The sequence below is a fragment of the Ambystoma mexicanum genome, chromosome 11 (genome assembly GCF_040938575.1).
Source record: "Ambystoma mexicanum isolate Mex_15411 chromosome 11, UKY_AmexF1_1, whole genome shotgun sequence".
Taxonomy (NCBI): Eukaryota; Metazoa; Chordata; class Amphibia; order Caudata; family Ambystomatidae; genus Ambystoma; species Ambystoma mexicanum.
Window position 1 is genome coordinate 1,373,788,172 of NC_090934.1, and position 27,864 is coordinate 1,373,816,035.

Sequence of the window (27,864 nt, forward strand, 5' to 3'; positions counted from 1 at the left end):
TGATTTGTGAACACCAGCTTGCCACACAACTGCACCCATTAACTTTCCTCCTTTCAGCATTTTTCTGGCTGAATTGAAATGTTTGTGTTTATACTTGAAACATACACAATACTTACCTTTTACATTTCTTGTGACATACCATGAAATTCAGAGCACATCTTAACTTTCCTCCTTTAATCATTTCTGTGGGATAAATGTGGTGTTATATGTTTACAGGCCTTTACATTTCTTATGGGGTCATTGATGCTCATATCATAACACTTAACACAATTCAGAATAATCATTACTAAGTGGCTACCTCTCGCTTCTTAGGCTATACCCTATGTGTGACGGCTTAGGGACTCCACCTTTTTCATTCTGTTTAAGGCGCTGTCCGGTCTCACAGAAACTCCTCAGTGGCAACCTTTCTCCTCTCCTTTCATTCTGTTTCTGCACTTATATAGCACTTAACAACCAAGTGGTTATAAAAGTGCTGGGCTACAGAGTAAAGAGATGCAAGAAGGAGGCAATGTGATAAACGTAAAACAGGAAATGTTTGAAACGTTAGTGGAAGGTCATCATGGCCTATCCTAGGAATCTCTTTTGGGGGTGTGTCCACAACCTCGGTGCTTGCACTGGAAAAGAGAAACCCCAAACTCGTATCTTTTTACAACATAATATAAGAACCAGGCATTTATTGCCAGCCCTTAATAATCTCTAGGGTTCACTGCACTTTATTATGCAGATATGCCAGTGCTGGAACCATAGGCTGTCTCTGACCACAATCATGAGGTAAGTGCACCTCCTGCCATCAGTCAGACTGTTCCCTGTGTCCCACAGTACAATCCCCGCAGGGCTGACTCAGCCAGTCTGCCTTCCACCCTCCCGAGACTGAGAGTCCCTCCCGAATGTTGCAAAACATAATTATGTGCCACACACACACCACACACACACAGTACTTATGGCCCGGGCGGGCACTCCAACTGTCGGAATTGGGTTGGGCCCCCGGTGGGGTGGGCCATTGCTAAAGCGGGCCGGGGGCTGGGGCAGGCTACACACACTAGTGCCAAACAACGCGAGTTAGGCGGTGGCAAGCAAGCAACGCACCACGTGGCACTGGAAGCGGCAGGCTGGCTAAGCAGCAGGCTCTGTGTTGCGCTATCAAGACTGCTGCTGCACGTGTACCCATCACCCACCACACTTGTGACATGACCAACGGATTTCATTGGCTGGCAAACAGCCAATGAAAACTTTAAAGACACCGTTACTTGCGCACAGAGAAAGATGAGAGGCACGAGCTGCCCACAACACCCCCGGCCCCCAGAGAACAATTTGTTACATGCACTTCACTTGCAAAGTTGAAAGCAACTTGCAAATGCAGTGTGTGAGTCATACTCACACATTGCATTTGCAAGTTGGTTTCAACTTTGCACGAATCATGCTGAGTATGTTAAAATTTTAGGAGCGACTGGGCCCGAGGCCGGGCCCGGCTGCATCGGCGGCCTCCTCCTGACTGGCGCCAGCCACGGTGACGCCGTCACTGGCAGAAGGCTTCTTGGATACGGGGCACTGCTAGGCCAGCACAGCCTACTCTATTGTGATGCATTCATCAAAGAAAGGTAACACTTGTGTGTTACCTTTCTTTGATGAATGCATCCGCTGTGCCGCAAGGCAAGCTGGTTGCTGGGCGTGTCGCAGGCAGCAGCTGGCAGGCAAGCAGTTACTTAAAGTAATGTAAGGTACAGAAATATTTTAAACCTAAAGAAAACAGCCCAAGGTGGCTTGTTATGATGAAACCGGCCCCAGGTCCTCCAAGTCATTCGGGCAAGGGCTGAATGACCGATGGTCCCAGTCCGACCCTGGAGCGAGCCCCTTCCCATGAGGCCAGGGAGGTGAGGCCGCTACCTATAGTCCCCCCGAGGGTGGTACTCAGCGGGAGAATCTCAAGGGGAGGGACACCCCCTTGGACACTAGTGACAACTATTCTGGAAAAATGAGGAATACATACAACCCTGCATCTCTCCCTCAACCCCACGCTCTCTATCCCTATCATTCTCTCCCATGTGTTTCTGTAGAGCTACTGAGATAGAAACTACTGGGACGAGGAAGAATAGGCAGGAGTTGAAGGAGCTGTGTAACACCACTGACATGAGGAAGAGTTGCAGAGCCCTACCGAATGGACTGCGGAAACCAACATGAGCGTTCTAGACTACAAGAACCAAGTAAGACAAGACTACCGATAGAAAGAGGGAAAGGACTACCAGAAAGGGTAGAACCTCCCCAGAGGAGCCGAGAGCCTGGAAGCCGTCTAGCTCAGGCTTAGAGGACACCAAACAGGACACAAAGGTGACATCATTCGTCAGTTTACAGTCTACATAACGAAGAGGGAGCTGGAGGAATGGGAGCAGAGGGGAGACCAGCTCTGAAACCATGCGGCTTGGTAGAGAGACTCCAACCAGCCAGCCTCCACCGCTGCTGAGTCGCCACAGAGAGTAAAGAGCCCAGAGGATAGAAAGAGCGCAGGAAACAGAACTGAGTAAAAGGAATGCTTCTTACCTGATGAGAAACCCCATTGTCAAGGTCTGGGACCCATCGCTGCAGAGGCACTGCATAGGGAGAGAAGCCTCTAAGAGGGAAATAATGCGGGAAACAGAATGTAGCAACCGCAACACTCCTTACCTGATGAGAGTGCGGTAACCAGGGTCTGGGACCCATTGCAGCAGAGACGCTGCAGAAAAGGAAAAACCCACGAGAGAGAGAAGACCTGGAAAACTGAACAGAGCTGCATGAGCGCTCCATCCCTGCAACCAAGACCGACAACAAACCTGAAGGAAACAGGGTTGTTTGGGAAAGCAGAAGAGATCCGATAAGCCTGTGAATCGGAGTCTGGTACCCCCACCAAATAGCAAGAGAAGCACAATCCCTCTCCCTCAGAACCGAACCTGGCAGGGGAGTGAACCAGGTCTGGTAACGGGTCTGGGATCTGCATGCCATATAAATCTGAGAAGGCCCAGGGGAATAGAGACATTCCACCACCAGTTGGGTTGGAACTTTTTTTGAGAACTCTCAACTCTATACCTTGAAGTCTAGATTCCATGTCCAGAAGAGAGAGATTGTTCTGAGCCAGAGGAACTTACTACTGCTTCAGTTTAGCTTATAATGTAAGGGAAAGAGTTAGGATTCTAACATAGGACCATAGACGTTTTACTTTGGAAATTCTGATAGACCTATTTGCATTTTAGTTGAGGCAGGGAAACCCCTTAGACATGGGGCAAGAAAGGGTTTTCTTTTCATTTCTCTTTAATAAGTATATGTCAACAAACATGCCACCACTGTGTCAGAGTTCTACTTGTACACCCTTACAGCGCCCAAAAGTTAAAAGGCCAAGTATTGTTTGGTAACTGCGTAAGTGTACATGAGCTTTGAAAATGTGCGCAACTTCTCCAGAAATTGTGGGGCAAGCCCCCTTCCCTGATCAGATGATGAAAACCCCAGAAATATGATTCTGTATGTGCTGTTTGAGACTTCCTGAAATTGAAAATGCAGCCTTTAGCTGCTAGTGTCCTAATGATTAAGTCCACCTTCTCTAAGTGCTCATTCAATTAATCATCTATACAGTATAGGCCATCCACATATGTCCAGCATGCCTGTATGCCTTCTAAGAGGGACTGTATTCACAAGAGAACAGCCCAGGACTCTTAGCCAATCACATGATTGTCTAATCTCTGGTATTATCCTGCAAGTCTAGTATATAGCTTTTGCTTTCTTTGCCATTGTCCACTCTCAAAGCTGATGTTTGCGTCCTTTCTCGTTTCCCTTCCTCCCTCTTGGTGGGCTTCTGCTCTCCCTTGGGCGCTGAGCTCCATTACCTCTTTCTATTAAGGTGAAGGATAGTCTTCATCTCTGTGTCTTTGTGGTTGCCTAAGCTGTGCCCTATCTCTTAACAGATGGGCACTCTTTTCACCACCTCTGCCCTTGTAGGGTCTCCTATCCCAAATAGCTTCTTGCCTGGGACTAATACTATCTCTTTCTACAGACATTGGCCCTCATTACAAGTCAGGCGTTAAGGGTTTAACGGCGCCGTCGGCGCCGTTAACCTTTAACGCCTGATTCACACTTTAACGCCTGCTTTTTGCAGGCGTTAAAGTCCAAGGCGCTAAGCGACCTTGGTGCTAATTACGGCACCGTAATTTACGGTGCCGTAATTAGCGCCTTCCCCATCCCCATTATGCCCTATGGGGAAAAAATGGGAATGGGGAAGGGCAAAGGGTGAATGGGGAATTACCGCCCCACTCACCTTGGAATGGGGCGGTAATTCCGCCATCCACCATGGCGGAATCGTAACCTTAGCGGCATGGACCATGGTGCTAATAGCACCATGGTCCTCCGCCAAGGTTGTAATGAGGGCCATTGTTCTGCTACACAAGGTCTCCCTTTATTCTTAAGCAGGGGGCATACTGGAAGCCATTTTCCTTCCCTTCCTGAGCCTATTTTTTGTCTGGTTACCGTGGTACTAGTAGGTGGTGCCCTTTTAGAGTGCTTATTCTCACCTTCCCTTGGCCATCTCTGGGGGATCTACCCAGTGATCTCTGCCTGGGGAGCTGTAAGTAGCTGTTACAATGGGACTAAACTGGAGTTTCCGTTCCTGGTCACTGGGCAATACTGCTCGATGTCTGAAGACTTCTAGTCTCACTGACTGCCCTTTATGAGGGTCATGAGCACTCCTTCTATGATGGAATAATTTCCCCCAGCTATTGTCAGCCCTAAACTCATTGCGGCTTCTGCTCCCTGGAAGTTCACTATATCTCCCAGAATGGAGGGAAGTGCTGTAATCGAGGTAATCCCAATTAAATGAAGGTACAACCAACCATACACTGAAACCCAACTGTGTTCCATAGAGGATTACAACCAGTTGGCATTATAATTGCTAAAGCCCTCTGCCTTTACTGAGGAGCGACCTGAGGGTAGGCTGCCTCAAGCTCGCTCAGTTTTGTGGAATACCATCTAGGGATTTCTTCCTGCCTTGTGGGGCAGGTGCCCAATAAGCTTTGAGGGTCTCAAATGGAAGTTTTCCCTCCTCTCCTGCTATTACTTGTCTAGGTGCTGCCGGTGCAGCTCCCAAGACTCTATATTGTACAACTTGAGCACAGACTGTGTCAAAATGTCTTACCAGGATGTCATAGTGCTCCCTGGTATACGGGTCATACCCGTATGTGTTCTAAGGTTAACCGTTCTATAGCAAAAGGATCATATCTCGCCCTTGAAGTGGGGTGTGCCAATCCCCCCCTTGAAACGGGAGGATCTGTCTCGGGAGGATAGCTCAGGCGACACGGAGCAACACAGATTCTATCCCCGGCTCCATGCTTAGTGTTAAGGATTTCAATCAGGCGACGCACACCATAGTCTCGGCCTAGTATGCAGCGCACGACTGAAATGCTTATTTTTTTTATATTAGATTCAATGTTGAGATGGTACACCACTCATTTCACACCCCCTTTTCAAATACCCCGGGTCACAATGGACCATGAACCAGGCTGGTTGGTAAAATACAATATTTATTTAAAAATCAAAAGAAATCATACACTTTCAATATGGGGCAGCAATCACAGATGGGGTTATAACCACAATGAGAATGTGAGCAATGCACTGGGTTTAACTTACTAGTGGAACATATACACAGCAAAGCAGAATAGGAGCACTTTTTGTTTAGGTAAGATAGTACTTAAGTTAGTATTTCCCCCTGCAATGTTCCCTCAACCCATCAATTCTGAGTGGATAAACAGAAGCAGCAGGTAATCGGGAACGACAAATGGGAAACAGAATTCAAATCAGACCTTCTCTCCCCAAATAAGAGAAAACGGATTTTAAACCCCTTGCAATGTTAGAAAATGACTTTCGGAAATGGACAATGAAATAATGAATGTGTGTTAAAAACCTGGAAGCAAATATAATTTCTCACTATAGCCACAATGCAAATACACTAACAATCACAAAGAAGGGATTTCCAAAAAGCAAGTTTGAAAATGAGTGGCAGGGTTGAAACAGATAGTAGCAAAATGACACATTTGAAACTTTGCAATTCCCGCTTGAAATAACCCAAACGGTTTTTAATAAAAACGGGTGAATACACTGATTTGGGGTGTAGATATAGATCACAGGTACACTATGGAAGTGAAATTAGGTCTCTAACTGGTAAATTGAGAGAGATATGGAAGGTAGAGTGAGGTTCGTTTTTAGGAAATATAGAGCGGTGAAAAGAGGAATTGGTTTTAAAATTTAGGTAAATCTTACTTAAACTAGATTTAATGGCTAAGAAAAGAGGAACGCCACCCGTAAATATAAACGTTACGCTGCAGTTGTAACCCTTCCCTTAAGGGAAAATTAATTGAAGCACAATATCGCTAATGACTTAGGATCTATACACGAAAGAAATTAAGAGAAATGTGGTGCCAACACTAGAAATCAAGGGCGTGGTTGGTAGAATGATTCTGACAGTTTTACAAGTTATCAGGATAAGGATAGGATGACTTGGAGAGTGGAATGAGGACGAAGTCATGATAGGCTATGGGTTTAGATGGGTTGGTGTTGATACTCAGTCCACTTTTTAGTTTTTGGATTTTGGACAGTCACGGTTCTGGTCACTACACGGCAGGGCGCCTGGCAAACAGCTGGCCAGTTCTGGTCACCGTGTATCACTTCTGGACTGGCATTTCTGGTCACTGGATACTACAGATCGCCTGGATGGCAGGTTTGTATCAAGCATGCAGTTAGTGGGATCAGGATGCTTCCCCAAAACACCACAGCTTTTCCCTTTGGTTATTTGGGAATTTTAGTGGTTTTCAGAATTTAGGCCTTGCTGGTATAGGATCAGCAATGCTAGGGTTTTGCAGTGGGCCCTGGAGAAGGGTCAGCAATGCTTGGGCCTTGTAGTTGGGATCTGGAGTCTGGATGGATGGATGGATGGAATAGGAACAGGACGCGGCGCAGGAAAATCAGGAAGAGTGTGTGTGTGTGTGTCTGTCTAGAGTCTTGTCAGGGACTCTTATTTATAATGCCTAGTTACATCATCAAAGTATATGACTGGGGCAGGCTAAACACGCCTTTAACAGGATTGGATACGGGTGATAGTCTCTGCCTCGCTCTCAGTTGGTTGAATTTCAGGAAAATTATGTCAGGTTTATGGTGCAAGTTTTACAATTTCAAAAACCTCCCACAGTTACTTTAACTAAAATCCGATTTTGCCACCAACATATATTTATACAATTGCAATCTCTTAGCAAATTATATACACAGGTGACATATTTTGTGCAACACATTGCAGTCCAATCCTGTAGTCCGTGAGACCTTGTGTCGCCCTTCTACCAGTTTTTCGCACTCTTCAATGGGATTTATATTACTCAAAATTCTATAACTTTATACATGGATGTGGATGATCATCAGGGGTGTATGTACACAAATTCGCATTTGCAACATGGATGCTTTTCTTGTAATCCGCCATATTCTCCCATCTCTGTCCCCAAGGTGTCAGTGAATTCTACCAAGTCTTAAAAGAAAGCCCAAAAATTCACGCTTACACTGCGAAAATTCTACGTTTTGACAAAGTCTTGCCGTTGAGATGAAAGTCCTTAAAGTTTATTTATGAAACAGTCTTTGGAAATAAAAGGCAGTCCATTGTCACTAGATCATTTTTTTTCCTTCCTTCAACTGCAACCAACTGTCATTTCCTTCAGAGCAAGGTGGGGTTTCTCATCTTGATTGGAGGTTTTCTTTGCCCCTTCACACTTCCAACTTCCTTGCCCTGGGAGTCCCATTGTTGGTGGGTTCCTCTAGACTAGATTCTTTCCCACCCTGTAATTATCAGTAGGGTGTTAGTTGCTGCTGAGAGCTTATGGTGTGACTCCCTTCCTCAGGGGGAAGTTTCCGGGCTAACAACTGGAATAACTGGTTTTTGAGAGCTTGCAAATTCAGCCTATGTGTCTTAAAACCTTGATTTTCTTTTTTTGGGTCCTGAATTAAAACAAACCTGTGAAAGAAAATAGCCTATGTGTGTACTATCACCAACAACAAAGCCACTTCACATTGCTAAATAAGCAGGCTTTTATTCAACAATTTATTTTTAAACCGGCCATTTTTTTCTTTAGTTTTGCAAAAGCCCATTTTTCCACATGAGTTGAAAATGGCTAGCATTTCTTTCTTTAAATTTGGTTTGACAGCTCCATCAGATTCCCACACTGTCTTTGCAGTCATAGTCATTTTCTTGAAATCAGGAGTTGTCTAAAGCACAGATATATTGAAAATGACCTGACTCTGAGCGTTAGATTCTCTTTGAACTGCTGAGTTTTGGATATTTTTGGAAAGAAATAAACATATGTTCCTGTGCAAGTAAAAGTATAGTTCCTGGTTGATTACTCTCACAGTTGGTTGGACTGGACCAGTCATTCAGGAGTAATCCCTGGTTTTGCTGAGGCACAATGAAATATCCTGGGCATGGGAGGGCATTTTTAATCACAGTAGTTTAAGACAGAACAGATGGAATTAGCGTCAAAAAAGCATTTTTTAAGGGTGTAAAAGTTTCATTTTGAAGGAGAATTTTGAGTTTCCAGTAAAGCAGGGCTGCCTTTTCACTTATTTCCCTTTATATGTTTCAGAACACACTGGCACGCTCCTTCAGTGTGTCCCCTTGTTCCATCCTGCCTGAAGTGTGCTTGGCAGGATGGTCAGCCATCTTTTTGTTGCTGTAAAAACGCAGTTTTGAGGTCCTGGTGTGCACAGGAGCCAGCGCAGCCAGGTTGCAGTTCTTGCGCAAATGTAGCTTGGTGATGTGGGGTAATGCTGTTGAGTGGGTCAATATATCCTACATTAGAAACCTCTGGGTATTAAGCATGTTATAAATAACCTATCTTATATCATAAACCAGTTCTGGCGGTCTACCTGCTGCAAGGCTTACTCAGGATACCTATAGGGTTTGTACTGTATTTGATCTAGATCCTTCCTAATGTCTAGGGTTTCAAACACCTCTCTTGGCTTGATGCCAAGTATCTCCATATATCTAAACTGGTTTTCCCCTGACAATCCTCCAGACACTGTCGTTGCCATGCTAAGTTGGTATTGATATCTCGAACACCTCTTTCCTGTAACCACCTCGTCACTGCACAGCGTCAAGGTACAGGTATAGGGATATCATCATGTGTGTTAGCCATTATAATAACTCTTAGCTAGATGGCCGTTATGAGTACTTGCCTGAAAATACACCCTGCTCTTCACTAGAGTGTATATTATTCTTTGGAGTGTCAGGCCTGTAGCGATTCCTGCAGCCCATCTTCAGTAGCTATGTAGGGAGAATATTTTTAGGGTGTGGGAGAGGTGAGCAGTGTCCTGCTGCGGTTGCCAAAAGTGACGTGATTCTGATCACCCCTATCTCCAGAGCCCCCCTTCCACTTCCAGGGGAGTATCTAAGACCCCCCCCTCGGCCCCCAGCATGGGCTGTGGGAGGAATAGAGATGGGAAAGAGCATATAGCTGTCGCTGTGCATCAGTATAGAGAGAAAGCAATGGCCCCTGCAGTAGGTGGCTAATCTTTCATCTGCCCATGAGAGGCTTACTAATGCCACATCATTCTTTTGATACTCCTCTGCTCATACCTTCCAGTAACCCTTCATATGTCTATTAAAGACATGTACCATATATAAAACATCAATACACAACACTTAAATAGATTCCCACTCTTAAGGTTCTTGTTAAAATACTTCTTGACAAAACACTCAGTAATAAACCCTCGATTAATGCTTTTTATGCTCTCATGTATAAAATAAATCAATTATGAGAAATAAATAATAAAAAAACATTGCTACCATAATGGTCAAATGGTCACTATGCATAACACACGTAAAACGCAAAAAGTCATTAATGAATGAGGAGCAATCACTTTCGTTGCCTCTGAATCTATTCAAGATTTAGGACTGATCAAACTCCTTCAAGATATCAGTCACCCTAAGAAACAATGCCCTGCCTCGCCAGGTCTCACTAGGCAACCTCTCCAATCGTGCTAGGCAATCTTCCTAGAAACACCTAAGAGCACCCCCTCTTTCAATACCTCAATACCTTTCTCAATTTGATATCAAGGAAGGGTAAAAAATGTCCATACTCACTATCTGTAATAGGCAGGTAGATGACAGCTGGTAGAGCTTGGAGTGGTTTACACAATCCAAGAACAATGCCAAAAATTGCTAATAAATATTAAAAACCACCAATAAAAACACTGTGGTATTCATCAAAAAGCATAATGTCAATTGGTATTGACAATGGTGGCAGCATGCAGCCAATTAGAATTGAGGTTATGAGCTTTCTTGCCTTGGATAGAAAAGTAAAGACATATTCCCCATAAAGCTCAATCAAATTCAAAAGTTCTGCTCAAATGTCAGTAGACTGAGTCCTCTGGGGACTCCAAATGTCTCAGAAAAGCATACCTTCTAGTTAGTGGCTTTATAAACCAGCATGAGAAAAAGAGGGTCTTGACCCCTCTGCAGCCTTCTGTCTGCCTCTTTTTCTTCTTGCCAGCTCCCGGTCTGTGTACAGCAAATGTTCCCTCTGCGGGACCCAAAGCCCTCTTTATATTCTCTGGACTCTCACTGCTAATGCCTACTATTAGCATATCTGTCGGCAGCTTGACGTTGGGCAGCAACTTGACATTGGCTAAACAATTAGTTTCATTGCTCATCTTTCCAGCAAGAAGCCAAAAGATTGCTTGTGCCAAGATCAAGACTAACCTACCTTTCACCCACTTTAAAAAGCTGCCCTACAGCATAAGGCTCTACAGGAATTTCTGTAGTCTTTGTGTAATTTTGTAGTTCTTTCATATTGCCATCTCAGTCTTTGTTTACTATTTATCAGAACACTTGGCACTCATCCCAGAAAGCCTGGAGAGCAGTCAGAAGGATTATTTACACCAAGCACGGCACAGTGTTCTAATACCAGGGTCATTAGCCGCCTGTCCCAGACTCTCAAATGAAAATACTATTTCCTGTTCAATGTACAATTATGAACACTTTCGCTTCGCTTCACCTGAATGTAATGTGCTTTTCTCGTGTTAACTAAATATGAATCTGCCCATGTCTCGAGGCTTGGGCCCATCGCTCAAGCATGATGCTTTAAGCATGCTTAGACATTAAATTAAATTTCAACTGACTAGATTGATAGGAGCCAGAAGTCCAAAGGGAGAAGTAGGGGAGCATATGAAGGGAGACTGGAAAGAGGAAGGTGCAGGTTATTCAGTTGAGGCCAGAGGAGTCGGTGGCTGACCAAGAGACCAGCAGGAGGAAGATCAGTGGACTAGAGTGTGGAGACATTTTAAAGAAAAGGTGTGGTAGTGTTTGGTGAGAGCAAGGGAGGAGTGTGTGTGCAAGATAATGTGTGTGAGAATAGACAAGGATTTGTAGAGAGAGCGGAAATTGAGAGTGAAAGGAAGGTGACTGAGAAGAAGGTGGGGTTTAGTAGTAGTAGGGTTGAGAGGGGTAAGTAGTAGTAGTAGGGTGGAGAGGAGCATTGGTATGGAGTGGGGAGAGTAGCATTGGTGTGGAGAGACAAGAGTAGTAGTGTGCAGAGGGGAGAGTGCTAGGAGATAGAGTAGGGGAGTTACATCAGATGGTGGAGGTAGGGTGTAGAAGGAGAGAAAGAGACATCAGACTAATGGAGGAGAAATGTGTAGGACGAGACTGGAGAGAAGGTGGGAGGGGTTGGCAGGAGCAGAGTAGCCATAATAAGGGAGAAGAATGGAGAGAGACAGAGAGACATCAAGGTGTGAAAGGAAGAGCTCCAAGTGGGGCTCCGATGTCTTTAAGGCACATTCCCACGATCCATTGGAACTAACCAGAATGTTAGAGTAGGTCTAGCCTAGGAAGTCTCTGAGGGAGGTTAGACAGACAAGGCGATTGCCTTTATGTCATCACTACCACTGCAAGGTAGTATTTAGACAGAAAGGGCCAATAAGCTCTGTATAGGGAAGTAGGGAGGCCTGGGCTAAGTTGGGGAACTGCTTAATTTAAATGAAGGAAGCAGGACTGTCATTAGTGCCCTTACAAAGATTTTAATAAAAACCCTTGAATAATCTGTGGGAGTTTGCTTATTCTTTAGGCCATCTGTGACAGTGACAGTCTGTTCTAATTTACATGCATGTATACCTGCTTTGTTCGTACTGTTAATGTCCTCATTGTATTCTGTAGAGAATTTGGACAGCTTGCAGTTGAGCTCCTCGACCAGTCTTACAGGCAAAATGAGACCATGGCCATGAAGCTGCTAATGTACGAGCTAAGAAACTGGAGTAAATACACCTGCCTGAAACTTGCTGTTTCTTCACGACATCGCTCATTTGTAACACACACGTGTACGCAAATGTTACTGTCGGACGTGTGGATTGGAAAGCTAAACATGAGAAAAAACTCATGGTGCAAGGTATGTTTCAAGTAACAATATTAACTTAGCTGTGTTTCGTAGGCATGTTGTGGGATGAACATGGGAAGTTTCCAGTTTCCTTCACCTCTAATTTTCATTGTTATGCAGATGAGACGCAACTGTCCTTCAGGATACCCTCAGCCGCCGCCTCCTCCTCACTCATACCTGATTGTCTGTCCGCTGTTAGTCTTGGTGTGCTGCAAATTACCTTTGTCACAATGCCAGTAAAACTGAGATTGTTCGCATTGGTACACCTGCTCCCGCTTTCCCCCTCTCACTCTGTCCTCCCTTCCTTGGCCCCTCACCTGTGAGGCCAAAAACCTTGGAGTCATCTTCGACTCAACTCTCACCTTCTCCCCTCACATCTGAAATCTCAAAAAAGTCTATCAACTATACATCCTCAGAGGCACTCTACCTTTTCTCACTTCCCCCCAGCCGCTCATTGTCTCCAGAGCCCTATTTCTCTCCAGACTGGACTGCTGCAACAGCTTCTTCCTCAACCACCCTGCTTCTGCCCTGCGCCCTTTGCAACTCATCCAGAACAGAACCGCAAGACTTATCCTTGGCCTCAAGCCCAGAGATCGTATCTCTCCGGTACTGAAATCCCTTCACTGGCTCCTCCTGGCGGCTAGGATCAAATTCGAGACCCTCTACATCGTCCACAAGGCTTTCTGGGGTCTGGAATCTACCTATCTTCAACGCTGACTTCCTAAATACTGTCCCTCTCGAGCCCTCCGCTCATCTACCTCCAACCTTCTGTGAGTGAGCCGGTTCTCCAATCAGAGATTTGGAGAGAGATCCCTTTCCTCAGCATGTGCCTCCCTCTGGAACAGCCACCCTTCCACCCTCCGTCTTGAGCCTGATATTCTTACATTCTGGAAACTCCTCAAGACCTTCCTCTTCTCCTCTGCCTGATCTCTCACCCTACCCTGCTAACCTAGCTCTCTGCTCTTCATTATCTCCCTCCTTTCCACACAGTTTACTGACTGGCTGCCTGGTGTACCTCAGAGTTTCACAGGTCTAAGGCACCCCTGCCACTCCTTCTGCACTTGCCTCGGGGCCCTCCACCCCCCCCACTGCACTTGTAATAAAACCTTGAGAGCTTTCTCTCTGCACCTCTCCAGTCTCCACCAACTGGGTGTACTTGGTCCCCACCCCCTCCCTTGCCCTTCCCGCACTTGCATGATCTGTGTACATCCCTTCCTGAAGATCGTTCTGTCTGTTCTTCCTTGTCTTCACCCCTTAATGTAAACTTGAAAAACTGCAGAATAGCTGTCAGGCCTATTTGCTGTATCTAAACTGTTAAATGTATCATATTAACTTAATCTGCCTGTGCAGACCGTTATCGTCACAGAAATTCAAGGGCTCTGAGCGACTGTTTTTTTTCCTTGTGTTCCCACCCTCTTTGAAAGCTTTGAAACACTGCCTGTGTATAGGCCCTATATAAATAAACATTACCATACCAAGTGAGCGAAGGGCATAAAAAAACAAGACAACTTCTGCACAACTGGAGAGTACACCAATATAGGTTAAACCCAAATAGTAAATTGCATAGAGTGAGAGACCTAAATACATGAGGGTGCTGTCTCTTATAACCCGAATCTTTGATCTGTCTATACTCTTTGGGTGCGACTGTGCAGAAATGCAGTAAATGAGATGAGTGGGTACTTCATGAAATGTAGTCCAGTAAGGATTCAATGTAATTAAATAAATGCTCACTAGAGCTTGTTGCCACATTCCAAAAAGGAATGTAAGCACATGTTCTCCTTCATTTGGATTACTGAATGATGGATATTTGTGTCAAGGGTGAAGAAACCCTGAAGTACACCTGCCTCAGGTTTTAGGTTGGAAGGCCACGCAGCCAAGGGAAATGTGCATCACTTTGAGAACTTGGTTTAACTCATTCTACATATCCACGTTGTATAGAGATTCCAATTACACATTTTTGTTCTCGCTTCAGCTGATCCTCTGTGTCTCTAAACATCTACAGGGATGGTCTTAGGGGTTGTAGGTTATAATAATTTGTTTTTTATATAGCGCTTTAATCTAAAGGTGTTAGGTAAGATATAAAGGTGTTGGGTAAGATTTTCATAAATGTGAATAGTCTTCCTGACCTGTGTCAACCCCAGAACATTTTGCTGGACTTGGTGATTATTTTTCCCTTGTCCCTAGGTGAGTGGGAATCTTTTTCCCCGATCACCTAGTCTTTTACTCTTTTCATGGGTCACCTGTTTGTCTCTCCATAGTGTGTGTATGAATGTTTAGTTTCCTTTAACCTTTGGGCTGTATGTAATACTATGGCAGCACACGGCTCCTTATGGGCAGTGTTACTGGGTTGCCTTTGGGCTTCCCTTTTTAATTTCTCTTAATATCTTGGGTGTACTACTGTTCCGAATGTGTTTGTGTATCCCCTTCTCACTGTCCTAGTAACATTTTTGTTACAAAAGCAAGTTCATTTGAATAGCTGGTGGCAGTGGTTATACCTTAATGACATTTTAGTCCTATTATTCGCAGGCTGTCAATACATCGTAGGGTCCCCATTCTCATAAAATGGTGGCTTGCTTCTTTTTCACAATTTTTAAGTATCCTTTTTGTTTCTTGGATCGTCTTCTGTCATCCTAGGTGGGAAAGATCCTAGTTGAAGTTTTGTCTTCGGCGGGAACCCTTTGTGTTTCCCGCCGAGGCTCCACAGTGTAAGTGAAGGCAGGAAGTGAGGGGGTAATCCTAAACTCTGCAGCCCTTTGTCTTCCAGGTTGCCTGAAAGCAATCGATTCTCAATAGAGGACTGACTGTCCTGATTGGATAGCCAGTCACACCTTTCTGTAAATTGCAGGCAGAGTTTGCAGAAGTTATGCTGTAGTTCCTGATAAATACTCCGATCTTGGAAGCTGCTGGCAAGTCGACCACTGGAACCAAATCCAAAGAGGAAAATGAAGAAAAGACAGCTGTAACGAATTCTAGCGAACGGAGAGCATGCTGTGTGACCGGAGCCCGTTTCAATCCTTTCTTCCAAGCAATCTGGGGGCCCCGAAAAAGACAACCTCTACCAAGAGGCTGATGAGACCTACTGGTGTCAAGAAGATCTGCATTTCAAGCCATCCCCCGACAAGCTGCAACCTTTCTGGGCTGCAGACCGCCAATACCCAGGGACCTCGAGCCAGTGTGTGGTGCATGGCCTTCCGAAGCCTGATTCCTGCTAAAACTTTGGTGGAATCCTGCTGGTTTTCCAGAGGCATGATTCAAATCCCTGAAGTCCCCTCACCAGAGTGCAGGACCGAGAGAGAGAAGAGAATCCGATTAGCGATATTTGTTCTTTGCCAGGGACCTGTAAAAGTGTGCCAAAACTGCAGAGCCACTAGAAGCCTTCAAGAATCCTTTGTTGGAAGCTTCTTCTGTTGACTGCTGCTGGCAGTTCCCATCCAGTGTCCGTTTCTTCAGTCTCCAGACCAAGAATCCAGGGACCGGGGCATGTGCTGCTGCTTCAAGAAGACCATCTCCAAGCTCTTCTTCTTAGCTGAGGTACTGTGTTAGCTTGGGTAATATTTACCTCAAGTCTTTTGTCTATCCTGTGTGGCTGAGAGGCGATTTGTGTGTTTGGAAGTGTGGCCATACCATTTGCAAAGGGCTAACGCTGGAACAGCTATAGAGGGAGCCTTCTGTGAAGCCCCTGAACACTTTCAACTAACGCTGAAGAGAATACTTATTTGTTGCACAAGAGATATTCTCTGGCACTCTGACTTTCCTGCAGCTGAACCCTATCCTGACCTGCCTACAGCTGGCTCCTATATTACTAAGGTCCCTCTTCTGGCTTTTTATTTAGAAAACACATGCTCTAGAATAGGGAAAGACTTTATAAAATAAGGCTTCTGTCTATTTCAATCAGTATGAAAAGTACTTTCTTGTTGAAGAAGTTAGTGTTGCAACTGTATCTCTAAAACAAAATAAGTTACTAAGTGTCCTTATATTATTACTTACCTTTAAGTTGCTCCTTTAAAAAGCAATTGTGTTGGTACTGTTGTATTATTCTGAAGAGGAATGAGTGTAAAAGCTTACCAATAGGGTTAACCTACCTCGAATAACTGTTAATTTTGAAGTGTACTATTGGGGTTTGCTTTCCCTGATTTGCTTTAGAACATTTCTAGAACAGTATTGAAGTTCTCATTTGTCTTAAGAGTTGCATTCGTCCCCTCTAAAAAGTATATAGGTCCCGACTTACCTTGAACTGCTGATAGCCTCTCTTAAGTCTGCTAGAGTTCTTACTGATCCCAGAATTGTATCCTACACTTCTGAAAAATATCTTTGGTTAAAACGGTCTATTCCTGTAGTAGTAACAGTGTAAACATTTATATACCAATAGGTTATACCGACCTTGAATAGCTGTTGCTCTTCTTAAACTTTAACATTAGGTTATGTTTTCTCTGAACTGCTTAGTGTACTACTAAAATAGCTTACGTGTTCATACTTATTGTGAGGAACCTTAGGGCATTCTCCCATCTATTCACCTTGGATCCTCCTCTTAGGTGTCCAGGGAAAGGCCATCGCTCTTGGATCATGCCCTGGGAATGGAGATGTGAGGGAGGATCACTTGGGTGGAGGGACCTTGGAGAGTGGGGCGGGGAGTATGTCTGCAGGGAGACATGGTATCCCTTTTCCCTGTTAAGAATTATTCCTACACTTCCCCAACCTTCGTAGATGTTAGGGAGAATTCTCTCTTTAGGCTGAATTTCCTAACCTAGTGAGTCCCCCAGCAGCAGATTTCTGGAGTTTGTCTTTCTCTCCTGCCAAGAGTGAGACTCTTTTTCTCCCACTCTTGGACATGATTTATGGTGTTTCTTTGACTGTTAACGTGTTTTATGGGCTGTGGGGTCCTTTACTCCATAGGGTCTCATGTGTTTTTACTATGTGTGTTACACAGCACCCTCCGTGCAGTGACACAGGGGTGTCGTAGTGACACCCCACCATAGACTCCATACCCTGGGACTGACTACTGTCTCCCAGGGCATGCAAAGTCACCATTGGCTTTACTAGTCCCAAATTATTAACAGAAACCAGTACAAACCATCATATTGTGGACGTACTGGTCGGGGCAATTCGATTGCCCCGGGGTCTGTTAGTCGAGGGGGCACTGGATTCTACTTTTTATATTCGACCGCAAATATATCCCTATGGGATTTTCCCATTGTTCGAGGCTACCAACTTTAATTATTTAATTCCCATAGCCTCGAACATACCGCCGGTTTATTTATTTAATATTAATTCGCCGGTTGGCATTTTTTGCCAGGACTCGATTCTAAAATGGCGTTTGTGTTCTCTTCTGTGACTCCAACCCAAGTCGAGCCCTTTGTTCCACTTTTTGGCGGGCTTCTCCACAGAAGCCTCCAAAAGTGGTGCCACTCTGTCTGGGTACCACAGGGGATGTGGGAGGGGGTTTAGGCACCCTGGACTGAGTTACCTTGGTAACTCAAGTCGCACTCTTGTGTGATTGGCCCAAGTGGTGAGCCGGCCGGCTCACCACTTAGCATGTTTGATTGACAGCTAGGCTGAGTGAATGGGGGTGTGCTGCATAAAAGCAGGGCTTTGGGGACTGGAACTTCAGAAGTCGCCACAGGACCTGAGAATCCGACGAGGGAGAAGCTGAGCCGACCTACCACGACGACACCACCGGTGGAGCCCTGCGGAACCGACTCACCACTTCCCGACGACAGAGAAGATCTCCCGGCTGGAGAGGCTTCTTCCCCTGACTGGTGGGCACAACCAGTTTACCTTCTTCTCTTCGCACACCAGACCGGCTTGTGGTCGAATTGCCCGTGCCAAGCACCCTGGCAACCGGATAGCCACTTACCACTGGACCGCGAATCAAAGGACCGCTCCTTTTACCTGAGAAATTCCGCGGCTGGTTTCTTCCCTGGCAGTGCAACGGACTCCTGTCTTCCTCCCCGACGAGATCCTCTCTTCCCCCGGACGAAGCACCGACTTGCATCCGCTGCCAGGAACAACTGCCCCCGCTGGAGTATTCTCACCACTTTAAGGTACCGTGTCCGCCAGGCCTCCCTTTCTAAAGATTGCCACAAGGTAATAATAATCCCTTAATCTTCTGGACTGGGCTGGCCGCCTTGACCTTCTAACTGGTCCCTTTCTTTGGTCCAACTCCTTTTTGAACCTTTTCAAGACTTTTGTGCACTGCAACCGTGTGACCTTGGACACATTTCGTTTGATCCTCTTAAAGTGGATCCAGCCTATTGAACTCTAGCTTCACGGTTTTACTTTGCCTTCCTCTCTTGTTGTGTTCTTGTAAAAGTGTTGGGACCTGTTTCAAATTATTTTCTTCTTTTCTCTCCCTTTTAAAACGAATTATTAGAGTGCCATCTGCATTAAGCGCTCACCGCTGTCTGAAAATAAGTGGGGCTTTACTTAATACTTGTCTAATATTCTTCTAAGGGAGTGTATATCTTTTAGTGACTGTGTTTTTGAATTGCTTACTATTAGTGCCTGTGTGTTTTTCTAGATGTGGTTTGAAATAAATAATTATATCTCTTTTACACCAAGCTCTGGTCAGTGTTTACTTGTTCTACTATGTTCTTTTGACCTATTGTGAATGCTCTGTATACTGCCTAACTCTTCTTGAGGGAAGTCTGACTGCTCAGCCACAGCTACCAAGTGAATCTGTGTGGTACAGACTGCTACCAAGTGGGTTTACTGCCAAACACCTGTAGTCTTAAATCTTTTGCAGTGGTCCCAGAGGGAACTGCACAGGTTTCTGCCTAACAGTAGAGTATTGCAAGTCCTTTTCCCTTCCCTACACACTCACTATCCCACATTCACTTACCTTTACAACTGGGACGGGGAAGAGGCATGTAGGAGTAATGCACACTACTAGTCAGTTTCACCACTATGGTACTGAGACGAGGAAGAGGACTATGGAAGGTCAGGCATGTCCCGTTAATTACTATAATGGTGATCAGGCAAAGGACTTGCACCTGTGACCAATTGAAAGGCCACAGGTCCATTAAATGGTAGACCGAGAGAGGAGAAGGGGGAACCTGTCTGGTAGAAAAGTGGCAAATGTGAGGCAAGGAGCTGGCTGGAGAAGGGCCAGCAGAGAGGATGGCGTGTGTTGGCAGGGGGTGTGAAAGGCAAGGCGATCAGAGCGGCCCGTGAGGGGCCTAGAGCCCCTGCAATTACCTGAACCATGTGTTCCCAGCTGGAGCTGGTGAACACAGAAGACTCCCAACCGCTGACACTGGGACAAGGTTTCCCGGTAGCGAGCCCTGTTCGTTGGAGCTCCCGACGCTTACAAAGGAGGAAAGTGGAAGTCGGAGAAGACTGCGAAGACGCTGAGTGTGAGGAAGGGAGCACTGGTACGGCGACGGGAATTGGACCTTTGCAAGTAGTGATTCAGCTAAAACTCGAGTTGGGTTTGGAACCCTCAGGGTAGAATATTGAATACCGAACAAACTGCAAAGTACTAGTTGAAATGCCACACGTTTTATTGAATACCGGATGGAAGCATAAGATAAAGAAATCATGTGAAAATACAGCACGAGTGAAAAGAGAACAATGTACAGTTGTGTACGTAATGAAAACCGTCCAGAAGCATTTGATGAACAAAGTGAAAGTTCATGACAAGCACTATTGAATTAAACAGAAAAGTAAGTGTGAAAGACAAGTGGGCATTGGGAAAAGCCAAGTATAAAAAGGCTTCATACCACAGAATGACGGAACAACATGAATACAAGTTCTGGCAAAGCCAAGAGACTGCCACCTTGAAAGCTACAATGAATGTGAATTCCTGGAACAGGACCAGGGAGAAAACCTGTGTTGGCCAAGGAAAACCAAGAGCATCACAAAGTGCCAAGGGTTATCGGTTGCATAACCTTTTTTGGGTGGACTGTGGGGTCCGACAACTACTGTGCCTTGACCGAGTAGCCCTGCTGAAGAAAAGAACCAAAGAAAGCAATGATACGCAGGCTATGCTGCATGACAATTGCTGAAGTGAAAGAAAGCATTTGTTTGCGCTATTAAAGAGCCTAGATGATTACAAAGTTCAACTGGCAGCATTCTTCCAAGTCAAAAGGCTCATAGCAGTTCGGTGGGAAGAGCTGCGTGCTTGGGGAAGTGAACCCCAAGATGTTGTGAACTGTGTTGAACTAGGCAAAGGGACCCTTGAGACATTTTGTTACTGTTTTGAACTTTGGGAAGGGAGCCCCGGGACCTTTTGGAACTATTCTTGAACTTGGGAAAGGTGAAGCTGAAAGCAGGCCAAAGCTGGAAGAAGCTCAGAACTTTACTTTGAACTCTTTCTTTTAGTGCTAGCATCCTTACACATTGTATAGCTTTACTTTGAGGGCAAGTAAAAGTTTTGAACAAAGACCGTTTTTTGAGTTAAACTTGATGACTCAGACTGGCCTTAGTTTCTTTAGGTAGGGAAATCCCACCTTAGCTTAGGGCAAGTTAGGCATTACTGCAACCTGACAAAGACCATAGTGTTTCAGTGTTTCATTGGACTATAAGCATGCTACAGTTTCTTTGGACCTTCCTACAGTCCTCTCTCCCTCCTAAAATAAGCCTGGTTGCTCTGTCTACGCTACCAAATGTCTTCAAACGGTAGAGTCTTATACTAAGAGTGGAGTTTCTGTATTGCCTTAGATCTAGTTTTATGAAGCCCTTAGTTGGAGCTTACAAAAACTGTCCTAACACATGGGAATTCACAAGTTCTGTATTACGCTTTATTTAGGTAATGATAGAAATAACTGAATTTGGACCTCCTGGTTTGGGTTTGAGTAGGACACGTGAAAGAGATACCAGGTTCATGTTAAGCTTCAGACAGAGGAGGGCATGCGTGATGAGAGCTCAGACCATGACCTCTAAAGGTCGCCCAGGGGTTTGTGCTTTACCACCAGTGTTTGATACCTTGGGAACCGGTTTGCAGCAAAGGAAAAAAAGCCTAGCAGAGGCAGTTATATTTTTGGCAACAAGGGTCCTCACCCCTCACATAATTTCAGAGGTCCTCGACACCTCGAGAAGCCTAATATGGCACCTGTGCAGCAGCAGAACCTGTGCGGCTGAAGCATGATGGGTGTCTGCACTGTGTGGGTTTCCTTTATGTGAGACACAGGTACTCGGAGACTGCTTGCCGCCTGGAAGGAGTGGACAGGGGCAGCTGCTAGAGGATGAGCAGATTGAGTCTTGGGTAGCGCTGATGTGGCCTGTGTGCAAGTCAGATCCCCATTCTGTCGCCAGCTGTGCAGACGATGCGGTTGCATTATCAGTGCTGGAGGAACCATGATTTGAGCCTGGTGGTTATGCACCATGTTAGAGGAGGAACTCAGAGGAGAGAGGTGGTGCTGCAACTCACTGGAGTCGTAGCCCCTCTTCAATGTTGCCGACCAGCTCAGGCTTTTAGGCCAGCTGGATTGATAAAAAAGAGGCAGCCATCTTGAAGAAGATTGGGGGGGATTCACATCATCAGCTGCACACCACAAGGGAAGCCCCATGGGCGTTGATTAGGTAGATACCCAAGGATTTAGAGCAGATCACCTATCTTGTGTTTTATCAGATGGTGGGACCATTAGTCTTTACACGTAGGAATGTTTGTTCACTGTGGTCCTTATTTGAGCACTTGTGTTCTGCACAGAGATGTACAGGTGACCTTGTGAGAGGGGAAGTTACAAATGCAGGTGAAAATAGCTTGGCATGTACACTGGGATTAGAAATCCTTATTTGGCATATTGCACCCAATTGCCCACACTGTGCCGACAGCTGGATTACGATACAAAAACAGAGTCATTTACGCTGTAACATGGAAAGCACTGTATCCAAGACGAAGGGCAAGGGAGCCAATGCAGACTTATTTAACTCCTGAGCAGGAAGTCCAAGCCAGAAAAAAACAGGGATGACTCTCCTGGAGGCTTGACTTCACCCTTGCGTGACCCAGCTATTGGCAGAAATGATAATGTGTTATTTATATAGCGCCTAAATCCAAAGCGCTTGTACAGAGCACATATTTAAATACACTATCACCCAACCGAAATTGGTACTCATTTATCGACCTCGGAAGGATGAAAGGCTGAGTTGGCCTTGCCGGGATTTCGAACCTGCGACCTGCAGATCACGCTCATATCGTAGCAGCAAGCGCTCAACCCACTGAGCTATTTTACCGGTTTACCGGAAATGAGAAGTCAATCTTATGATTGGAAGGCATGTTTGACAAGCTGAATGACTGAGCGGTTCAAGAGGGCAAACCAAACCCCCTTTAAAGAAGAGTGGCTGGGATCAACTGACAACATCTACTTGTAGCCTCTAATTTGGCCACTCATGATAAAAGAAAAATGAATGACATCCTATGCTTAAATGACCCTGTTTGCCAGAATAGAGCTTTTAGAAAATGCTGTAATACAAAACCAAAGAAGAGTGCTTGGCCTTCCAGAAAGAGTAAAACGGACCCTTTATCCTTCAATGAAAATTGGTTGGTGGAAGCAATGGTGAAATACTGGGAAGAGAATCCAATATGTGTAGACACATGTTGCAGAATTAAAACCAACAGAGGGGCAGCGACATAGAGAGCTGGAAGAAGTTCGATAATGTTTTTTCGGATGTCTGACGAGAGGGTCAAGCAGATGATCTTGGAATCTACTGAAAGGAAGAAGAGCTCAAATATGAGGGAGCTGACAGCTAGATTACTTTTCCAGTGACAATGAAGAAGAGGCCAAACATGAACATGAAAGAAAATAAGTTTCTGGTGAGCAGAGTAAAGGCAGGTCTTCTCCAACTGAGAAACTCATGGTTTCTCAAAGAGTATTTCTTTTCGTACCTTGTGAAGGCCGATGAACATTTGAAAACTGTGGAGAAGGTTGTGGGTGTGAGAGAGTTGGTGGGGAGTCAGTGACTGAGCACTAGTCAACTACTTCCTACACTTGGGGATAAGAGTGCTGGCACGGTATACTCTCCTCATGTATTAGGATAGGGGTTGTTTTGTCCTGTTGACGGTTTTCTACAGTTAGTGGGAGTGTCAGGGTTTATATAACTGGCCAACATAGCTTGGAAAATGAATACAGTTTGCATGATAGCTGGGAAATTGACTAATCACAAACTTACAGATGATTGCTAAACACCTAGAGAATATAACGGTGAGATAACTTCAAGCTTCAATTCACCAGACTTAATCCGTATGACCTGCTTGTTATTGTAAACAGTGATGGAATTGCCAGGGTGACCTGCTGGATTTGATTGCCACTATTAACATGTAGAAGCACCCCCCCTCTAGCCACCATTGACAGTCCATGGCTGATTTGAACCTTTAAAAGATGTTCACCCTTTGAGGAAAACCATCAAGGAAAATTGACCTTTAGTCCTTGGCCGTTTCTTCTCTCAATAGCTGAGGCCTAGCAGGGCGGGGCACCGATAAGTCATTCCAGCCATCTTTGACTGCTACATGACAGAGTCAAATCTTGAGCAGCAGCTAGTTACAGTTTAGTACCAGCAATGCTAAAGTGATCATTTCTGCCATTCATCCAGTATTTCCCAGCATGGTTAGTTTGCTGTTCTTCTTTGATAAAACACTCCTGTTCCAATTGAAAGTAAAAACAAAACTAAGGGATCCGTTGAACTGACAATGACTCTTCATGACAGGCATTCTGGACTCACAACCTAGTCCTAAGTAACCAGCCGAATCTGTCATATTCAACTTCAGACGCTTGCCTCCTGCTGTCGGAAAAACTTGTTTTAATGCTTAAAGATATCTGCCCTTTACTTCAATTTGGAGTCTTCTTTCCCTCGTCAAAGAAAACCCATTAATCGTTGTAACTCATGCACTTCTGGATGTTTAATTCTTGAAATGGCTTTTTCAACAAAGCACCTGTGTGAATACTTCGGTTTCTAATGTGAGGCTGTCTTGGATATGCACACTTGGAATCTGTTTATGCGTTTGGAAGGGTTTTTCACCTGGCATGTCTTTTGTTCTGCCGCTGGCCTGGCTTGGCTGTTTATTTTATGAAACGTGGCATTTTCCAATGGATGGAGAAACCTCTGCTGGATTTATTACTACCATGGGCTGATTGCTTGCTTGACCTCGGAGGAATTCAGGCCACTCAAGACTTGCAATAGGTAGAGCCCTAAGCAAAGCAATCTTGAATGTTACAAAGAACAGATATAATCTGGCCCAAAGACCTAGTCCAGCTTTGCTGTTACGATTCTTCATTCCTGCTTTCCTTTTACACCTGTGTACGAGACATACGGGGAACAGGGTACTGACCGGGTATGACTCTCAGCAAAATGTTTAAACATACTTGAGCTTGGTAACATCAAGTGATAAGCTGGCTCTAGTGAATTAATACGATTTTTAATGAATATATGTTTCCAGTAAGAATAAGCACTAGGTACTTGTTTTACTTTTTCATTCACGTGTAATGACCCTAGAAAGCACTTACCGGATTACACGGACCAAAGGTTTGTGGACTCACGGAGGCAATAATCCACGCTTAGACACAGTTAGAATATAATTGTCTCTTTACAGGCCGTTTATTCACACTTCACAGATATACAGCTAAACAGTGAAATAAAAGATTATAGGTTATACATGGGCATATGCACACAAAGAAGAATGATTATAGAAGTATACTTCACTGTTAGGGCAGTTGCAGAAGAAAACGTTATCTCAGTCACGACAACACTACCCAGTCCCACGGCAGGTAGGCAGAGAGATCGCACGTTCTAACAGGGTCTGGAGCGGAGCTTCCTCCCTCTCAGCAAGACTTCATCACCCGGGGTTCCAATGCTCTACCAACACCAGGATAAACCCTCTCTTATGGGGAAAAAATCCCTGCACCTCTTAGGTTGCCAACCGTCCTCGGCCGAAAGACAGACATCACGCATGGAAGGCAAAGAGTGGAAAAATCCAGTTAATAGTGCAAAAATCCAGTTTGTGTCCCACACGCTCGTTCCCAGCACCCCTTATCAATGCACCTGCACATCTCCAACTCCGGTCTTGGCTCGTCCGTGAGCAAACAATACTTCAACTATCTTTCATAGTGAGCTCATTTGTTCCTAATGTGAATCTCGCAACCCTTGCAGAATTCATGTCTGCCTTCTAACTGAGCTCACAGAAACGTAGACTTTCATTGCGGGTTTGGAAGCTAATGACCAAAATGGCTGTGCACTGGCGCAATGTTTTAGCTCATTTTCGCACACGCATTACAGTACTGAAGAGTTTTTTTTTTAACAGGAGGAGTGGCAAAGATAAACCTATTCCCTATGGTTTTCTGAAGAAATAGGCTGATTGTTATGATTTAGATACATCTGTTTTTCCCCGGAATGTCTTCTAATTTTGCAAAAGAAAGTCTGTTAAGATCTTTAATAAATACTCTAAAACCTTATATGCTTGCTTGGATGATAAAAACCGTTTAAACAGACAGGAGCTCAGTGATATTATAGGGTGACTGGCATATTATATATAACTACGTACCTAATAGCTCTGAATATAATCTAATCCTGAAATATCTGTCAATGTAGTGTATTATGCTGAGTCTGTCTTGGCAAGTGGCCATGCAATAGAATATATATCTCCAGATTTCACTGCAAAAGAAAGTCTCAGAAAGTTGTATCTAATTGCCTGCTTTGGTGGAGGAATGATTTCAGTTTATGGTTCTGGTGTTTGTCTCCATGACAACCAGTAGTATTAAGAACTGTTGTTGGCAAATTCAATTGTTCAAGACCATTCTCTCTCTTCTAACGTGTAGTTTGTGGCTAATGGCAAGCACACTTATTAATGGTTGGTTTGATCATGGTGATGCCCTTAATTCTGTCTGAATATCCCCTCATTCCACAGATGGCTTAAAAAGTACTATATTAGGGATGCCTCCTAAAGCCATAAGTGATACTATCTTCATCTGAGGTCCCAGCAAAAGGCCAAAAGAATAATTTGATTGACACTGTTTTTCCTGGTCTTGAAATATCGCCAGCAGTCATGTCTCCAATATTTTCAGGCTAATGTAAAATAAGTGACCCATACCGCATTCAAACAGGATTCCAAAGGGAAAACCCTGTTTCTCTGTACAGTGTGGCGAGCCAGAAGGAGAAGTCAGACAACTTAATGCCATACTTTAACAGGTTTTAATTGAAATAAAAAGAAAGCACCTGTTTTACCCGATTTCTAAAATGGAAATGCCCTAACTATAATACTAAAACTAAAGGTGCTCGTCAAAATCCAACATAAGTCTTCCATCCGAATCCTAACTGTAAACTAGCCCTGCCACTTAGAAAAATAAGCAGAAAGGAGCAGACCAAAACACAGTCTCTAGGTTAGGCTTCTGCCTGGGTTTCTCAAGAGTTCAAATAGTTACAATCGTTCTTCAATACATTTTCTCTTATACCAAGTTTCTTGAAAAACAAGTTGCTGTTTCCCTGACTCTCTGGAGTCTTGTGGCCCTCTGCAAGGCTTGTTTCTTGTCAGATTGTGGATGTTGTTTAGGCACTTACCTACTCAGATTATTCAAGTTTCTGTAATCCTGTGTGACGAATCGAGGGGTTTTGTCACTTCTCCCCAGTGGGAGGGCTTTCCTTGTGAGGCTATGGAGGTGAGCTGGCTATGCAGCATTCCCCCTAGGGGTGGCGGTATGCAGAACCGCACAGGGAAAGAGACACTCTTTTAGGCACAAGGACTCCCGTTCCCTCAAAAAACTCCATGAACCCCTTCCTTGTGGGCCATCTGTACCTCTGTGCCATCCAAGATTAAGATACATCCATTAGAACAAGCCACTGTTTGTTATTGTAACATTACACCACACAATCAACTTGAAGGAATGTTTGATGAAAATACTGAGAAAAAGAGGTCAGCAAATAATGCTAATTACTCAATGGTTGGAAGCCAACCAAACTGGGACGATGAACGAAAGAACAACAGAGTGTGTTCTGCGCATAGGCGTTGCTAGGGGGGGGCTGACGGGGCTATAGCCCCGGGTCTTTTGGTTGTAGCCCCAGATAGAATTTCAGCAGCTACAACCAAAAGGCTAGCTAGCCCCGAGTCCCGATAGTCCCTACATTAGCGTAGCCCCAGATCTTTTCCAGAAATAGCAACACCCCTGGTTCTGCGGGAAGAGAAAATGGACTTTGATGCTCAGCTGGGGAGGACCCAGAATGTTAACATAAAAAGGGAAGAAGGACTACGAGAAGATTGTGAAACATTGGAAGTTTGAATCAGCCAGGACGTGGAAGCTGCTGAGAACAGGGTATTGGGTAAGATGTTCATATTTGTGATAAATCTTCCCGACCTGTGTGAACCCCACAACCTTTTGCTTGTACTTGGTAATTCTTTTACCTTGTCCCGAGATGAGGGGGAATCTTTTTCCTCTCACCTAGTCTTTAACTCTTTTTGTGTGTGTCCTTTTTATGTCTCTACATAGCATACAGTTGAAGTTATAGTTTCCTATAACTTTTGGGCTTAGGC

General features: G+C 44.7%; 1 protein-coding gene across 1 annotated transcript in view; it reads left to right on the forward strand.

Annotated features, from left to right (window-relative positions):
• Nucleotides 1–27,864, forward strand: part of LOC138504450 (transient receptor potential cation channel subfamily M member 7-like) — a 1,624,316-nt gene that overhangs the window by 645,761 nt on the left and 950,691 nt on the right. The window contains exon 17 of the mRNA XM_069624957.1: nt 12,197–12,425. Within this exon, the coding sequence (XP_069481058.1) occupies nt 12,197–12,425 (229 nt within the window). The remainder of the gene's footprint in view (nt 1–12,196; nt 12,426–27,864) is intronic.